General features: G+C 48.2%; 1 protein-coding gene across 6 annotated transcripts in view; it reads left to right on the plus strand.

Annotated features, from left to right (window-relative positions):
- The window catches only part of NUMA1 (nuclear mitotic apparatus protein 1), a 109,910-nt gene that overhangs the window by 68,364 nt on the left and 23,619 nt on the right, over positions 1-17,927 (plus strand). For 4 of the 6 annotated variants that reach the window (XM_060771303.2, XM_060771301.2, XM_060771297.2 and 1 more), the window contains exons 9-16: positions 41-198; positions 1,955-2,072; positions 3,332-3,449; positions 4,821-4,961; positions 5,752-5,877; positions 7,145-10,609; positions 11,665-11,706; positions 15,811-15,879. In XM_060771303.2, coding sequence (XP_060627286.2) covers positions 41-198; positions 1,955-2,072; positions 3,332-3,449; positions 4,821-4,961; positions 5,752-5,877; positions 7,145-10,609; positions 11,665-11,706; positions 15,811-15,879 — 4,237 coding nt within the window. The remainder of the gene's footprint in view (positions 1-40; positions 199-1,954; positions 2,073-3,331; positions 3,450-4,820; positions 4,962-5,751; positions 5,878-7,144; positions 10,610-11,664; positions 11,707-15,810; positions 15,880-17,927) is intronic. The other 2 variants (XM_060771298.2, XM_060771302.2) reach the window with 2 other exon arrangements.

Consider the following 17,927-nt stretch of genomic DNA (forward strand, 5'->3'; position numbering starts at 1 on the left):
TGAGCTTCATGGGCACATAGTTGTTCTGTTCTTCCCTCAGGTCGCTCCCTGGCTCCTCTCCTTCTCCCATCGGTGACATCATGCAGACACCTCAGTTTCAGTTGAGGAGGCTGAAGAACCTTCTGGAAGCGGAGAGAGAAAACCGAGATGAGCTGGAACACGAGTTGGCGGAGAATCGGAAGCTCATCGACGAGAAAGGTGAGGGAATTAGGAAGGTTAGGAAGAACTTCCTGACTGTGAGAGCCGTTCAGCAGTGGAACTCTCTGCCCCGGAGTGTGGTGGAGGCTCCTTCTTTGGAAGCTTTTAAGCAGAGGCTGGATGGCCATTTGTCAGGGGTGATTTGAATGCAATATTCCTGCTTCTTGGCAGAATGGGGTTGGACTGGATGGCCCATGAGGTCTCTTCCAACTCTTTGATTCTATGATTCTATGAGTGGATTGCTGTAAAGTGCAGCTGAGGGCGGGGAGGCCTTCTTAGCAGACTCTCTCTCTTGGAAACTGATGGGTCACTCTGAGATTGTGCCTCTTTGGTGGAGCACCCTTGCATTTCGGACATATTTTGAAAGTTGTGCATATCCAGCATCTATGTTTCTGCACCATAAGTGTTCAAGCTGTTCAGTTTTTCATCAAATTCTGGTCAACTCGCTTGGGAGAACATTCTTTGCTGTCATCCAGAGCAGTACCTGTGATGGTACAGCTGTACCAGAAGCTCCCACTTTATTTGCCTTGTATTAAGTGTTTGCTTGCAGCCCAAGGCTTGGAATTCCGCAGAAGGGTAACTTCCTGTTAAAGTTTGCAGTTATGGGGCAGGCCCCCTGTCCATCATCGTTAAGTTTGGTTCCGCCCCCTGTTCAGGACAATTGAGAAGGGAAGGGAGTCATTTTCAGTCAGTCTCAGCAAGGAAAGTCAATGTACAGGACGTATACAGACTTCTCCTGTACAAAGGCTTCAACCCTTAAGACTTCCCGGGGAAGAACAGTCTTAAGAGTAAAAGGATTCCCAAAGATTCCCAGGGAAACAGCCCTAAAGCTCTGAGGAATTTCGGAGGGAAAAACAGCTTTGAATATCTAAGAACTCCAGCTGAAGTGACTACAGGCCTACTGGTAGGTCCACTCGGTGCTTTGAGACGCAGTTCAACCCGGTAGTGGAGCCGACATCAGTTAGGTTTAGGTTCACAGTTAGCCTGGGAGAAGTTTGGAAAGGGATTTTCCTTTAGAGTAAAAGTAACAGTTAGAAGCCACCTATTGCACAAAGCCTGGAAGCATTTGTTTAACCCTTTGAAGACAAAAGAAGTTTCTGTTGATTGTTCACCAATAAAAGACTTCGTTATATTTTACAAGTCCTCTAAAGACTGTTTATGGTGAAAATCCTTACGAATTTCTCTTTGGGCCCCCTAGCTTCTCGCTGGGCTAAAGTTGTACGTCCTGTTTTAAAAGCAATTTGTTTCAAGCCCAGCGCGCAACAGAAGAGTACCTCTATTCGCCAGTTTATCTCAGTGAAGCCTTATTAGTTGGGCTCCAGGCTCCTCTTATGTGAGTATTCTGCTAGATCCATTCATTAACCTCTTTGCATTCTTTTCTCTGGATCTCTGCAATGCATTTAGCCAACATGAGCACAAGCTCATGCAATGCATTTAGCCAACATGAGCACAAGCTCAAGCAGGCTTTTCCATCTGTTGGGAGGGCTTTGATGGTGTGTTCCTGCATGGCAGGGAGCTGGACTGGAAGACCCTTGTGGTCTCTTGCAGCTCTTAAGATTCCCCACATTCTGCGACCAAGGTTAATTTTTATCAGAGGTCACAAGCAAGCTTTGAGAGTTCCTCTCTTTTGTCTTCTACCTCCTCATGCCATGCTGATGTTGGTTTCTCAGAAGCAGGGTGGTCTGGGTATGTCCCTCCTCCCAAAAAAGCTCCACCTGGATGGAGATAATCTTCCCTCTTCTCTCTCTTGCTACAGACACACGGATCTTGATGATGAAGCAGCGGATTGACCGCCTCACCCTCCTCCACGAAAGGCAGGCTGCAGATCAGGTGGAGCCCAAGGAGATGGAGGAGCTCCGGGAAAAGAATGAAAGGTGCGTCTCTGCAGCTTGCCCCCTCTTCTCCTGTCAGACTCCTCCTTAGCTAATTGCTTTCATCCTCCTCTGCTTGGCTTGAAGCTGATCTGTTTGCTGAATGTCTAGCACCAGATTGAGGGCAAATGTTCAGCCCATTTGGAAGGCTAGACAGATTATTGGGGAATGTACTGGCCAGCAGTGAAGAATCTCTGTCCTCTAGGTCATTTTGTGCGCCTTAGCTCTCCCATGGCTTCTCTTAAATTGTATGGGGGGGGGGGAGGGGGTGGTTGTTATTATTATTATTATTCTATTTATTTATACCCTGCTCTATCTCTCCAAAAATCATTGATGCTGATGTTTATGTTTTATGTTAGATATAATTTATATGATAGGCTGTGTTTTATTTAACTTTAAATGTTATATTATAACTTGCTTTTATATGTTGGGTTATTTTGAATCCCCTTGGGGAGAAAGGGCACATTATTATTATGCCTATTATTATTTATTTGTGCTATCATATTTATATTTGGGTCGTTGTAGGCTTTTTTGGGCTATATGGTCATGTCCTAGATGCCTCTAGAACATGGCCATATAGCCTGAAAAAACCTACAACAACCCAGTGATTCCGGCCACGAAAGCCTTCGACAATACATATTTGCATTTGTTGTTGTATTGAGGCATTGAATTATTATTATTATTATTATTATTATTATTATTACTATTATTATTTATTTGTGCTATCATATTTGTATTTGGGTTGCCTTAGGTTTTTTTTCGGGCTATATGGCCATGTTCTAGATGCCTCTAGAACATGGCCACGTAGCTTGAAAAACCTACAATAACCCAGTTATTCTGGCCATGAAAGCCTTCGACAATACATATTTGCATTTGTTGTTGTATTGAGGCATTGAATGTTTGCCCTTTTATGTTTGTTGGAATCTGCCCTGAGTCCCCTCGGGGAGATAGGGTAGAATATAAATAAAAGTCGTATATATTATTATATATCAGCATACAATTTAAAATATAGAAATATGCAAACATTAAAACAGGATTAAATATAAACAGTATTTTAAATGCATGACCTCCTGGGGAGAGTTTGACTGTTTAGAAGCAAGAATATAGCACGTTGAAGCCCCCTTCTCTGCCTCGGGAGACATATGCAAGGAAACACCTCTCACTTGCAGGTGGTTTCAGGATGTCACGCATGTCAGAAGTTGTGCTCCAAGGCCCCACCTTCTTTGGTCAGAATAATGCCCATCTCCCCTCTGTTTTTTCAGTCTTCTCATGCGCCTGCACGAAACACTCAAACAGTGTCAAGACCTGAAAACAGAAAAGGGCCAGATGGACCGGAAGATCAACCAGCTCTCAGAAGAGAACGGGGACCTCTCTTTCAGGGTACAGAAGCATCTTTTTCTGTCTTTGCACCATAGTCTCATAACTAGGAAAGGCAGGCTGGGGATGAAATCCTGTATCAGACTTCTGTGGGAGACACGAAGGCTGTTTCCATCACCTTCCACCTCAGTCTTGGGTTAGAAACCCAGGTAGTCCTCAGGCCCCTTGTCTTACCTTAGATAGGTCTGATTGCAAACATGACGGAGACTTCTGCTCTTGTTGATTAAGCTGCACCTTGCTCTCTTGCAAAAATGCACAGTCAACTTCTGTGAGTGGATGTTATCACTCTGATGAACAGGAATGAACACGTGAAGCATCTTTGCCTAGTCAGACCACTGGTCCAGTTAGCCCAGTTTGCTGTTTGTGACCATTTCCGGCAACTACACTCAGGCCTTCATGCTGAGATTTATTACGGTATATTGCTTTAAGTCCAGTGTGTGTGTGTTAAAGAAAGCCTTGCAGAAAAGCCCTGTAAAGTGCTGATGGTTAACTGCAGCTGCAGTTAACTAGCTCAGCTCAGCAAGGCTGGGCCACGCCTCTTGAATGTTATAGTTTGAGGCTTTTGTAAACAGGTAGCAGTTGGCTGTTTGAATTGCTGGAGAGCAAATGCAAGAAGCTTATGCAATGGTGAAGTAACTATGTACTTTTGTTATGCTCTATAATTTATAACACAGAAGATTTATTCAGAATTACTTACAGAGACTATGTAAGTGTGCCAGGCTGTTTTATTTTCAACTCTGCAACCAAGAGTAAAGTTCCACTATTTTATTTCTTCTGACTGGTCTGTGTCTTTGGCATTGGGTTTCTGGGCATGTTGGACATTGCTACTGCGCAACAAATTGATTCAGCGCAAAAAGATTTCCCCCAAAATCAGAATGAGAGAGCCTTCTCCTGTTGAACTCTGCTTCTGTCAACCCCAGCGGAGTTGAATCTTTGTGACATTTGGAGGCCCACAGCGTCACTAGCCCTGTCCTAGACCCTATATTAGCTCAACAAATATCCCACTTATACAGAAAATAGAAAATAATAGAATTCAGCGTATAATTGTATAAATTTGTTATACTGTTCCAATCAACAGTAATCACAAACAATATGATATGGGTTGTTGTACAATCAATTACAAAAACAATAACAAAAACAATTATTTTCTATTTTCTGTATAAGTGGGATATTACTAATTCAGGAACCCATGCATATTGTATTGTTCTAGACCCTATATTGTCATTTGCCTTGTGTAATTCTAGTTTTCTCTTCTAAAGAGCTTTGTTCCTCTGCTTGGTATTCCGTGCTTTTGGAGGCCAGGGGTGGGGTGTATCTGTGCTAAAGATGAAGATAGACAACATCTATTCTGGTTTGTTTGCTTTCTAAATCCAGCTTCGAGAGTTTTCTCGCACCCTTACGGAACTTCAGGGCGCCATGAATGAGCTCTCGGAGGAACACGATAAAGCCCTGAGGGAATGGGAGGAGAGGAGAAGCCGCCTGGAAACTGAGCTGCACGGCACCCTCGGCGAGAAGGTCAGTAGGCAAAGAGGGCGAGGGAAAACCTTTGGAGAATAGGCTGACCTACTGATGTGTTGACTTATTTAGAACTGATGGACTGCCCTTGGATAATGATTTAAATTGGTGACCGCTGACTTATTTGTTGTCTGTTTTTATATTGTTTTTATATCGTTTATACGGTTTTATACCGTTTATATTGTGTTATATTGTTATTATTATTACATTGCTGTTAATTGTATATTTATGTTTTGATGTGGGCACCATGGTGCCACTTTGTTAGCCGTCCTGAGTCCCTCTGCGGAGGTTGAGAAAGGACGGGATAGAAAAGCCCTAAATAAATAAATAATAATAAATGAAACCTTTGCTCAGGGATACAGCTGTACCTGCACAGTATCAGAAACTAGAGCTGACGTGGTCTATCCAATGCAATTTTCTGAATCAGCGCCCCAAATAACCAAACCAAATCTAAAGTTGACTGATTTGTAACCCTTTTGGTATTAATGTTGGAGAGTGGTCCCTGGTCAAAGTGGTCCTTGGTCAAAAAAAGGTTGGAAACCTCTGCACAAGAGAGAGAAGCAGGCTCTGTCTCTGCTCCCTGCATCACTCAGCCGTTGTAAAAGGAAGTAACAGATGGAACAGCAAGAAGGAGGTGAAACCACTGCTATCCCCTCCACTTCCCTAGAGCAAAAAAGGCTGTGTGCATGTGGATTTCTCTCCAACAGCAAAATAAACTTATAGCCCTCTGCAGTGGTTGGGGGTGCAGTGGGTTCTGTCTTTTCACTGCTCTCTCTGCATTCTTCCCTAGAGATCCTTAGAGGAGAAGGTGGAGATACTGCAGGGGAAGATCTCCCTCCTGGAGGATCAGTTCACCAAGCTAAAGGAGAGCATGTCTCTGCCAGAGAAAGGCGAGGTCATGAGTGATGTCTTAAAGGTAAGAGGGTAGCAACCATGGGGTTTGCCTGGGAGAGAGGGGTCACTCTCAGAGGCTAGGAAGGGGCAGAGGCAGGTGTGGTATGGAAGTCTATCATGGGGACAATGCCAAAAACCTTACTGAGAATTCCCATAGTCTCCCAGATCAAACCCAAAAAGTGTTTGCTGACAGTTGCTCTTCACCCTAGAGAAAATGATGAAGTGGGTTGCTGTTGTCCTCGATCCGGTTCTTCTCAGTGTCATTATAAATGACCTGGAAGAAACTGGTGATGCTCATCAAATTTGAATATGACATTAATCTGGGACTGTAACTAATACAGTCAGATCTCCACATTTGTGGGTTTGGCTCTCGGGAAGCTAATTACAAATATTCTGTCTCAACAAATATTTTGATTTCTTTTAACCTAATGATTTATCTATTGTTTTAAACCAGGGGTCCTCAAACGTTTTAAACAGAGGGCCAGGTCACAGTCCCTCAAACTGTTGGAGGGCCGGATTATAATTTGGGGAAAAAAACCATAAATGAATTCCTATGCACATTGCACATACCGTATTTGTGCTGCAAGAAAACATTTGAAAACAATACAGTCATTAAAATGAAGAACTTCTTAACAAATTTAAACTTATTTGTATTTCAATGGAAAGTGTGGGCCTGCTTTTGGCTGATGAGATAGGATTGTTGTTGTTGTGTGCTTTCAAGTCGTTTCAGTCTTAAGTTGACCCTGAGCGAGGGACGGGTAAATGACCTTGGAGGGCCGTATCCGGCCCCCAGGCCTTAGTTTGAGGACCCCTATTTTAAACTATTGTTATATTGTTGTTTGTTTGTCTTTATGGCATCAAATTGTTGCTGAATGTAAGCCATCGTGAGTCCCCCTTCAGAGGTTGGGAAGGATGGGATAGAAATGCCAAAAATAAATAATAACAACAACAACAACAATAATAATAATAATAATAATAATTTAAGCAATGGTCTTTAGATTTAGATTTCTGCTCCCAGCAGGGGCTTTTAGAAGGGACAGTGTGAGAATGGAACTGTGATTTTCCTTGGTTAGCCAGTCCACACTCTGTATGGCCAGCTTCTGCTGCAAACAGGAAGAACTGGCTTCCCATGAGTATGAATTGAAAGGGGAAAATGTGCATAGTATGCAGCACAGAAAGTATGTGCTTCTGACATGGGGTTTGCTCTCATTGAATGGTAGGTATTAATCTATGGGGTAAAGGGGGCAATCAAGGCCAAATTCGCTGACTGCATTTCCTTCTTGTCCCAGCAGCTTGCAGACCTGAACCAACAAGTGAGCGACCTGAGTGGCAAGCAGGCTGAGCTTCAGGCAAGGATCCTCGGCCTTGAGGAGGAGAAGCGCCTGCTAGAAGTCAACCTTCAGTCCGAAAGGAGAAGCTTTGATGCTGAGAAGGTCCATCTGACAGGCCTCCTGACTGACCTGCAGAAGTCTGCCTCTGAGATCTCTTGTGCCAAGGAGCAGCTGGAGCAGGACCGCCAGGCCCAGGAGGCGCGCTTGGTGGCCCAAGTCAGAACCCTGACAGAAGAGATTGCAAAGCTGACCGGCTGCCTTCACCAGAAGGATGGGGAGCTGCTAGCTCTGCACCAGCAGGTGGAAATGGAGAGGATCCAGAAAGGGCAGCTAGCAGAGGACCTACAGAAAAACGAGCAGGTGTCTCAGGCAGCCCTTCAGGAGCTGAACCTCCAGGTGGAACACCTGAACAACACCCTGAAGCAGAGTGGGGAGAAGCTGGCCCAGGTGGAAGCCGCGGGCCAGGAGGAGTACAACAAGGCTGCCCAGGAGAAGGAGCTGGCCCTTCGGCAGCTCCAACAGAAGGAAGCAGAGCTGGCTGCCCTTGGCAAGCGGCTGCAGTCTCTGGAGCAGGCCCGGAGCACCTCTGTGGTGGAGGCTCAGCGGGAGAAGGCTGAGCTGAACCAGAAGATCCAGGAGTTGGAGGCCAGGGCCTTAGCCCTCACGGCCCAGTGTCAGCAGAGCGAGGCTCAGGCAGGAGCCATGCCGGCATTAAAGAGCCAGCTGCGTGAGGCCCAGCAGAGACTGGCTGAGAAGGAGAGGGTGTCGAAGGAGAATACACGCCTCCAGGAGCGGCTCCTGATTCTGGAGGAGTCTGTCCGCAACACTGAAGGCATCTTGGAAGACGAGAAGAGGAGGGCCGGAGAGTCCCTGGAAAGCAACCTCCGGCGCATCGCTGAGCTGGAGGAGCAGATCCAGGAGCTGGTCAAGGATCGGGACCAAGCTGCTCGGAAGGTGGACGCGGAGAAGGCCCAGAGGCAGGCTCTGGAAGGCCAGGTGCGGGAGATGGGGGAAGAATCCAGGAGCAAAGTCCAGGAGCTTCAGCAGCAGGTGGCAGAGCTGTCCTCGGCAACCAAAGGGCAGAGTGGTGAGGAGAAGGTCCAAGCACTGGTCCGGGATCGGGAGCAGCTCCAGCAGAAGCTGAAGGCCGAACAAGAGAAGGTGGCAGAAGCAGAAGCCCAGATGAAGCGCCTCCGTTCCAAACACCAAGATGCTCTGGCTGAGCTGCAGGCCAGTTTGTCTCTGGCGCATTCCCAGGCCAAGGTCAGAGAGGGGGCGGAGGAAAAGCTTAGGGCAGAGGTGGCTTCTTTGCAGGAGGAAATAGCTGCCTCTCGCCAAGAAGCGGCCCAGAGTTTGGCCAAAGCTCAAAAGGATGGGCACGAAGCAACCCGAGCCCTGGAAGCTGCCACCAGAGACCTGGCTGAGGCGAAGGTCAAGGGCGCAGAACTGGAGGCCAAAGTGAAGCAACTGAGTGAGCAGAACCAAAAAGAGCTGACCACCGCCGAGTCCAGTCTCTCCAGCATCAAGTCTTCCCTGAAGGAGAAGGAGCAGGAGGTGGTGCAGCTTTCTACTCAGGTGAAGTCCCTCAAGGCCAAGCTAGAGGAGGCCACCCAACAGCAGAAGCGGGAGCTGGCCCTGCGCGAGGAGGAAAGGAAGCGGCTGGTGGGAGAGGAGGAGCGAGCCAAGGCAGAGCTAGCCACGGAAAAGGCTGCCAAGGCCGCGCTGGAGGTCCAGCTGCAGAACCTCACCAATGAGCACCGCGTGGAGGTCTCCGGCCTGCAGGAGGAGGTGGCCAGGGCCCAGGAGCTGGCGGCAGAGAAAGAGCGGGAGCTGGAGGAGCTGCGCCTGAAGAACGTCTCTCGCAGTGAGGAGCTCCGGGACCTGCAGAAGACGGTCAGCAAGCTGAAAGGGGAGCTGGCCTCCGTGGAGGCGCTGAAGGAGAGGGAAGCCAAAATGGAGAGGGAGCTGCAGGGCTTCCTGGAAGTGGCCCGGACCCGGGAAGCAGAGCTAGAGAGCATCAAGGCCACCCTTCGCTCCAAGGAGCTCTCTCTGAAAAATCTGGAGGAAGAGAAGCGCCTCCGGGAGCAGGAGTGCTCCTCCAGCCGGGAGCTCTGCGAGAAGCAGCTGAAGGAGTGTGAGGGACTCCGGGAGCAGGTGGGGAAGCTGGAGCGGCAGAGCAAGGAGCTGCAGAGCACCATTGCCAAGCTGGAGAAGGCAGCAGCCACCTCGGATCAAGAGCAACACGCAGAGGCAGAGGCCTCCAAGCAGGAGGCGGCACAGTACAAGCAGAGAGTCTCGGAGCTGGAAAAGCTGCTACAGGCTGCCAAGGCCGTGCAGGAGGCCAACTTAGAGAAGCTGAAGAGGGAGATTCATAGCAAGGGGGAGGAACTGGCCCAGAGTAGGGAGGCCGCCTCGAAAGCGGAGAAGGAGCTGGCGTCCCTGCGGGCCTCTGCTCAGGAGAAGGGCAAGTCCGAGGAGAGCTGGAAGGAGCAGATGTCACGCTGCCTCCAGGACGCCGAACGCAAGGCTAGCCTCATCAGCAGCCTGGAACAGGAGATGTCCATCATGCACAGGCAGCTGCTGGAGAAGGAGGCCGAGAGCAAGGACCTGCGGCGGCTGGTCCTGGCCGAGTCTGAGAAGAGCAAGAAGCTGGAGGAGCGGCTGAGACTCCTCCAGTCCGAGATGGCCACCGCCGCTTCCCGGGCGGCCGAGAGGTGCTCCGCCATGAAGGTGGAAGCGCAGAACTACCAGGAGCAGGCGGAGAAGTTGCGTGTGTCTGTGGAGGCCCTGAAGAAGGAACTGGGTGCGCTCTCCAAGCGGGAGGAGGACCTCTGCAAAGAGCTCAAGGCCTGGCAGGAGAAGACCTTCCAGAAGGACCAGCTCCTCTCCGCCCGGCAGCAGGAGCTGGCTAGCGCTCAGGCCCTGATCGGGGAGCTGATGCCCGTCAAGCTGCTCTACCAGCAGCTGCAGGTGGAGCAAGCCTCGCAGGAGAGCAAGCACCGGCAGGAGGCCGAGCAGATGCAGAAGGCGGCCGGCGGCCTCCAGGCAGAGCTGGCCCGGACCAAGAGGGAGCTCGCTGAGCTGCTCTCCACCAAGGACCGCTTCCTGGAGCAAGAGCAGGCCGTCCAGCGGCTGCAGGCAGAGAACAGCAGCTACACGGAGCAACTAGCCACCCTCCAGCGGGCCCACGCCCAGCTGGCAGAGGAGAACAGGGCACTGAGCGAGCGGTCCAGCCACGGATTGCAGCGCTTGGACGCCGAGTTGGCCCAAGCCAAGCAGAAGTACACTCAGGAGCTGGAGGCCGCGAAGGTGGACTCCGAGAAAATGATGGCCGCCACCAAGCGGGAGGCTGAAGAAGCCCAGAAGAAGTTGGAGACCATGACTAACAAATATGAGGAGGCAAAGCAGAAGCTGCTGACACAGGTAAGCCCTCCCCAGCCATCCCATGGGTCAGGTAGCTGGGCGATGGGGAGCATAGTTTGGAGGAGGCAGGGTGCCAGCTGTGTCTGCCCTGGCCTGCCATGAGATATTCTCCCTCATCTCCCCTGGAAGGTGGGAAATGCGTGTTCTTTCTCATCCAGCTCTCTTTCCATCCCTTCTTTGGTGGGAGGCTGGGTGAACGGAACCCATGAGATCGGTTCTAGATTTGGCCAAACCAAAGAGGAGTGGGTCATTCACAGTTTTCATTCTACTCAGAAATGGTGTTCCTGTTCAAAGGCATGCAATAAAGCACTCACTTTGGGGTTTGGTTCAGCATCAAGGGTTGGATTTAAGTCCCCCAGCTGCTTCCTCTGTTATGCAATCTTGAAGGAGCCTATAGAAGAAAGAGGTGGCTTGCTGTCCCTCTTTCAGACTGCCCCATTTCTAGACTCATCACCAGAGCAATGCATTTGATGATGGCTGAATATCCTAGCCAGCCAAGGTGGGTTACAGGCAATGTGTTTCCGAGGCTACAATTTCCTGTGAAGCAACAGAGAGGCAGTTTAGCTGCCTTGTTTTGGATTATTTAGCTGCTGCAGCATACAGAGTAGTGTCCCGCCTCTAGCCTTCCCACCTTTGAGGCTGGAGCAAGGCTGCTTAAGATGTGGGGAACCGAGACTATGTTTGTGCAGACGATTCTTTCTTTCCTGGATTGGCACGTGATGGCACCTGTTCATGGGCCACCACTTGGGAAAAGCGCTGTGCCAGAGAACAGTGGTAGATGGCCAACGCTTTATGTAAGGTTGAAGCATCCAAAACAACAAAGACAAAGTTGTCCTTGAATGGGCATGCTAGACCCCCTTCCATTGCATGCACACTTCAGGAAAAGCTATTTGGACACATTGGGTTGTGGGGAGTTGCTCTGAGAACCCCTAAAACTCATGAGGGGTTTACAGTTGCCTTTCTCTCCTACTGTGGCCTCAGTTGTGATGTTTTCATGTCTCCCTCCATTGCCTCCCCCCCCTCCCTTCCTCCCCACCCACTTCCCAATCCTACAGGTGGAGCAGCTAGAGGTATATAAGAAAGAGCAAGCTAAGCAGGTAATGCATGCCAAGTGTCCGCTACTTAAGCGATGACAGTGCATGGCCATAGCTGCTGCTGCTGCCGCTGCTTCCTCCCCCTCCATCGTGGCTGCCCTCTCCTCTTGTGAACTGTTTGCAAGGGGGGCTTGCACAGAATGAGCCGGAAGGCTGGTTTGCTCCTGGTCGTGAGGCCTCCACCTGCCTCCTTGTTGAGGGGTGAGGCGAGACAGGGCTTCTCAATCCCTGGACTAAACGCTGCACCTTTTGCCCAGGTGTCTCCTCACACAGGTCAGCAACACTTTTGTTCTCCTATTAAGAAGAGAATTAGCAAAAAGGCCAGCTAGCTCATCTGCTCCTTTCGCCAAACTTGATAGAAGTAGTTCACATGTAGATGTGCCTGACAGGTCCAGATTAGTGTGGGGCACTGAATGAATGCACTCGGCAGGCATCAGGGGCACCGTGCCCCAAATATAATCCTTCCAGTGCATTCCTCCAGGGTCAGAGTGGGGTTTGGGCTGCCAGAGAATATTTAGGCAGGAACATTATGGTGAACATATTCCTCCTGGGAGGAATGTGGAAGACTCTCATTGTCACAGAGTACCTGCCTGGATCAAGGGAGGCACTTAGGCTCTACGGTGGGGCTGGGTACTTGTGTCCAAACATGGATACAGACTGCAGCTCCCAATAAGCATTGTTGACTAGGGCTGGTAGAGGTTGCTATCTGATGATCTCAGGAAGGAGGGCTACACACTTCTCTAAAGAGCTGCATGCTTTTCTCAGGCTCTATCCTTTAAACATTTGTGCTTGGTACCTCTTTGTTTCATGATGCCGCAGCAGAGGGATTGCCCTGAGTGTCTGTCTTAACTGGGAGCATCTCTCATACAGGTCCATCTCGGACGCTTTCTGGAAACGCTGGGAAGCCTTCTTTGAGAAACAACTAGTGCTACTAACGTTTATTTATTATTTATTTACTGTATTTGTATACCGCCCATCTCAGCCTTCTGGCGACTCGAGGTGGTTTATGTTCCCTGTGGAATTGCCCTATGCCCAATGAAAGAGCGTAGCATGTTCCCCCCCCCCCCTCTCTTTCTCTGGTCACATCACGCTATAGAGAGGCAAGGAAACAGCTGTACCTGTTGGTGATGCTGGAGATGCAGAAACTGGGGAACGGTAGCCACTGTTTCTCTGTGCGGAGAGGTAGCAAACAGTTCTGAGTCCGAAACAGATTGCTGTGGGAAAGGATTAATGTGGAAATGCTAGAATCCTTGAGTAGAAAAGGAGGTTGCTTGTCAGTTCTTTCCAGCAAAGCCAATTTTTGCTAAAATGCAAAATACTAGTTCTGTTTCTATTTGTAGGACTAAAATAAAAGTTCAGTGGGGTCTTCAAAATAAAACGGGAGGAGTGGGAGAGTTTTGTTTTATTTTTTGAGAGAAACTTTTGTTTGTACCCAGTTCCAGGTGAGCTATGAGGATGTACAGCCCAGATTGCTTTTGTGTCATCTCTGAGTTAGAGGCCTCACTTCTTTCTTCTGGATTGACTTAAAGAAGGGGTCCTCAAACTTTTTAAACAGAGGGTCAGGTCACAGTCCCTCAAACTGTTGGAGGGCTGGATTATAATTTGAAAAAAAAAATGAATGAATTCCTATGCACACTGCACATATCTGTAGTGCAAAAAACCACTTAAAAACAATACAATAATTAAAATGAAGAACAATTTTAACAAATATAAACTTATTTCAATAGGAAGTGTAGGCCTGCTTTTGGCTGATGAGATAGGATTGTTGTTGTCGTTGTTGTGTGCTTTCAAGTCGTTTCAGACTTAGGTTGAGCGAGGGCCAGGTAAATGACCTTGGAGGGCTGTATCCGGCCCTCAGGCTTTAGTTTGAGGACCCCTGACTTGAAGGATTGAGATGTGACTGTGGGAGAGTTGGCTTAAGAGCTTTGACCCACAGCCTCATACCTGGGGTTTCATTGCTGTCTGTTGTAAGATTGCTACCAAACTTGGTTTTCCTATGAGACATTTATGGTGTTGGGAAAGGGTCTTTTAAGATGTCCTAGCTTCACCATTCTCCCTGCTGGCTGAGGGTGATGGGGGACGTAGTCAAATACATTTGGAGCAGGCCAGCTATGTGTATGCTTGCAGCACAGAAGGGAGCCTCAATGATGCTGCTCAGTTTGCTTCATTCTGTTTCCTCTGCATTTGCAGAGCTGGCTTCTCTTCCCTAGCAAGTTGGAGAAAGAGACTCAAGGCTGCTGGAGGTACAAACCAAACCCATTGATTGTAAAGGAGCTGGTCTTAATGGGAGATGCATTTAGAACAAAAACCCTACTTCTCTTTTAGTCATTGACAGGCATAGTTTCCCCTGGAGCCGGGTTCTGGAGCATCAGTCCTGGCTTAACCTTTCTGAGAAGATTTGTGTCTTTTGGAGCAAACCAGCTTCAACCTGACTAGGGTGTCTTCTTTCATAAACGTGGGGTGGGATGGGAAAGCAGTTGATTCTAATCTAGGACATCTCTGGTGGGTGTCCATCTGATATAGAAGAGGCAAACAGTTGACAATGGAGACCCTGTGCTGGGATTCGTAGGGATAACGGGGGCCTGGGAAACTCACCTCCTGCATCAGCTTTGGACATTGCCGTGGCTTGAGGGACCTTTGCTTGCGGTATCTCACAGCTGGCTTGCTTTTACGTGCTTCAACCTTCTAGAGAGGTTCTAACCCACTTGCACCGTTTCTGCTTTGGAAGGCCACTGACTAAACCCTGTTTACTATGGTTTGGAAGGCTGCTGCGTGTGGCCTGTGGTGGGGCCGGGGGATTCTGCTTCGATGCTCTCCTTTCAGAAGGATTTTGTGAGTGAACGGCAGAGTGGTGCGGGAAAAAGGGGTATGTGGGGGTGCTTCCGCTGGTTTGTGGGGAACCTTCGGGACCATTGCAGTGCAAGTGGCATGGCAAGTCTTCTCCCAAGTGGGACACAACCTGCCCTTGGGGGTGTTAGCTATTCCTGTAGCAACTCTGACATATCTCAGCCAGAATGTAGGATCTTACGTGTCTGGTGCTTATGGCTGGATACAGAAGGATGGAAACATATTCCATGCCAGGTGGAAATCCGATGTCCAAGAGAGACAGAGCATAGGTTGCCATGAGGTGGGGCCTCCAGGCTTGTCTGTAGATCTTTGCCTCGTCCAGGGATTGAAATTGTGGAAGCTGAAGTCCATAAACACCTGGAGGGACAATGTTTGCCCATGCCTGGCTTAAGTAATGGGGTCAAAACCAACAGGTCGCAGGTTCAAATCTGGGGAGAGGCGGATGAGCTCCCTCTATCAGCTCCAGCTCCTCATGCGGGAACATGAGAGAAGCCTCCCACAAGGATGATAAAAACATCAAATCATCCGGGCACCCTGGGCAAGGTCCTTGCAGATGGCCAATTCTCTCACACCAGAAGCAACTTGCAGTTTCTCAAGTCGCTCCTGACACGACAAAAAAAAATGCCTATGGGGGGGGGGGTCTCCTTCTCTGGAGGTGCCCCAAGAGTGACTGAACAGCTTCCTGTCTCTGGGATGCTCTCCTGGAGGTCCCGCGTTGGGAAAAATGGAATTGAGCTCAATGGCCCACGCAGACACTTCTAACCCTGTCAGTTTAGTATCCTCACACAAATAAAAATACAGGAATGTTTGTTAGTACAGTCAGGCCCCCACATTCCTCTCAGTCCTCTAGTGCAACTCTATGGAGGAGGTGGACTATAATGTTGCACTGGAGGACCCAGGGATTCCTACAGAGGTGTTCCCTCTGGTTAATTTTTTTTCATTCTTTTTTTTTTTCACTTTTGTGGAAGGCCTATGTCCCAAACCTCAGTGAATGTGGAGGGTTGACTGTGTGGCCCCCTCTGAATACCAAGGCTGGAATTGCAGGGAGTTTGATTGATTGAGAGATTGTGGCCTAACCTTGAGGCAAGACCAAGCTGAGTAGGAAGGGAGGATAGCCCAGGAAAAAGGGAGTTGCAGAATGTTTCTGTGCATTGGATGAGGAAGTTTGGGGAGAGGAAAGTACATGCCAAAGCAGAGCTTGAAGCAGGATGGGGAGGGGATGGAATGACTGCTTTGTTTTGCTCCCCTTCTGCTTTCCAGGTGGACGAGCTGAAGCAAAAGTTGTCTCAGCAAGAGAAGGCTGGCCAGACCCAGCAGCAGAAGGCGCAGGTAAGATTCTGGGGTGGAGTGGGATGCATGAACTTACTGGACGCTGAACCCCGTAAGTGGGACTTTGGCCCCCACTCTCTTGATCTGAGATGACAGGGCCTTCTCTGTGGTGGCCCTTCGGCTATGCTACTCCCTCCCTAATGAGATTAGATCTGCCCCATCCCTCCTGATCTTCTGGAGGAAACTCAAATCTTGGCTGAGGGATCAAGCATTTGCAGAATAGACTGATTTACTGGTGATAAGATTTTAGTGGACCGCAGTGGACTGATTGGGATTTGAACTGGCAAACTGTTTTAATGTATATTTGTAACTGTTTTTAATGTGTGCTAATTGTATTTTATGTTATGTTATTGTATTTATTTATTTATCATACTTTTATTTATTTATTTACGACATTTATATGCCGCCCTTCTCACCCCGAAGGGGACTCAGAGTGGCTTACGAATAAAAAGTAAATACAATATATTATATTATTATCATAGCACAATATTAATATTATATATTACATTGTACTATAACATTATCCTTAATAATTTAATAGAAAATATATAATTATAATATATTATTATTAGTAGTATATTGTATTACATTAAAATATTATCAATATTGTCGAAGGCTTTCATGGCCGGGATCACTGGGTTGTTGTAGGTTTTTCCGGGCTATATGGCCATGTTCTGGAGGCAGTTTTTCTCCTGACGTTTCGCCTGCATCTATGGTAAGCATCCTCAGAGGTAGTGAGGTCTGTTGGAAGTAGGAAAAATGGGATGCTTACCATAGATGCAGGCGAAACGTCAGGAGAAAAATTGCCTCCAGAACATGGCCATATAGCCCAGAAAAACCTACAACAACCCATTATCAATATTATATGTATATTATAGGTACCATTTGAAGCTTCTGAACAGTCTTCAAAGGCAACCCCGTGTAGAGCGCGTTGCAGTAGTCTATATGGGATGTAACCAGAGTGTGGACTACTGTGGCCAAGTCAGACTTCCCAAGGTGTTGACATCGAATAGTTGCCTGTTGGAAGCTGTTCTGAGTCCTTCTTTGGAGGTTGAGAAGGATGGAGTATAAATGCTCTAAATAAATAAATAATTTCAAATTAGGGTTACTACATTAGACTGTAAAGGTGTTGAGCTTGGGGCCCCATTCTCTGCAGATTCTGGTGTCTCTGGGCATGGGACAAAAATGCCTTTCTGCAAATACATTTGGATCCTCGATTCACCAGGCTCGGTTTACTAATGTCTCCTCGATTTATGAGGGAAGGGGCTTCACCTTCACTGCTTCATTCCAGCAGTGCAGCTGTCATGGGAGAGGAACTAATATATTTATTTATTTTTATTTATTTAAAACTTTTATATACCGATCTTCTCACCTTCGTAGAGGGACTCGGACCGGCTTACAGCAAGGATTCAATGCTACTAATACAAGTTAAAACATCACACAACAATACAAGATTAAAATACATATAGATAAAATACATCTATACCAAATCGCCAAGGTAAAATCATGTTCAACTCAGTCCACATATGTGGTCACTCACTTTGGTCTGTAACCAGTCTCAGCCATTATTCTGGGAATGCTTTGTTCCATAACCAGGATTTTACTAGCCTCCTGAAGGACAAGAGGGAGGGGACAGATCTAATCTCGCTCGGGAGAGAGTTCCATAGCCAAGGGGCCACCACAGAGAAGGCCCTGTCTCTCGTTCCCACCAACCGCGCTTGTGAAGAGGGTGGGACTGAGAGCAGGACCTCTCCGGAAGATCTTAATGTCCTTGATAGTTCATAGGGGAGAATTCAGACAAGTAAACATTGAGAAGAAAACTTTGAAGGGTTTTCCTCTTTGGACCTTAGAAGGAAAGTTCCATAGCTGAGGGGCCACCACAGAGAAGGCCCTGTCTCTCGTTCCCACCAACCGTGCTTGTGAAGAGGGTGGGACTGAGAGCAGGGCCTCTCCGGAAGATCTTAATGTCCTTGATGGTTCATAGGGGAGAATACGTTCAGACAGGTAAACATTGAGAAGAAAACTTTGAGGAGTTTTCCTCTTTGGAC

The sequence above is a fragment of the Anolis sagrei genome, chromosome 3 (assembly GCF_037176765.1).
Source record: "Anolis sagrei isolate rAnoSag1 chromosome 3, rAnoSag1.mat, whole genome shotgun sequence".
NCBI lineage: Eukaryota > Metazoa > Chordata > Lepidosauria > Squamata > Dactyloidae > Anolis > Anolis sagrei.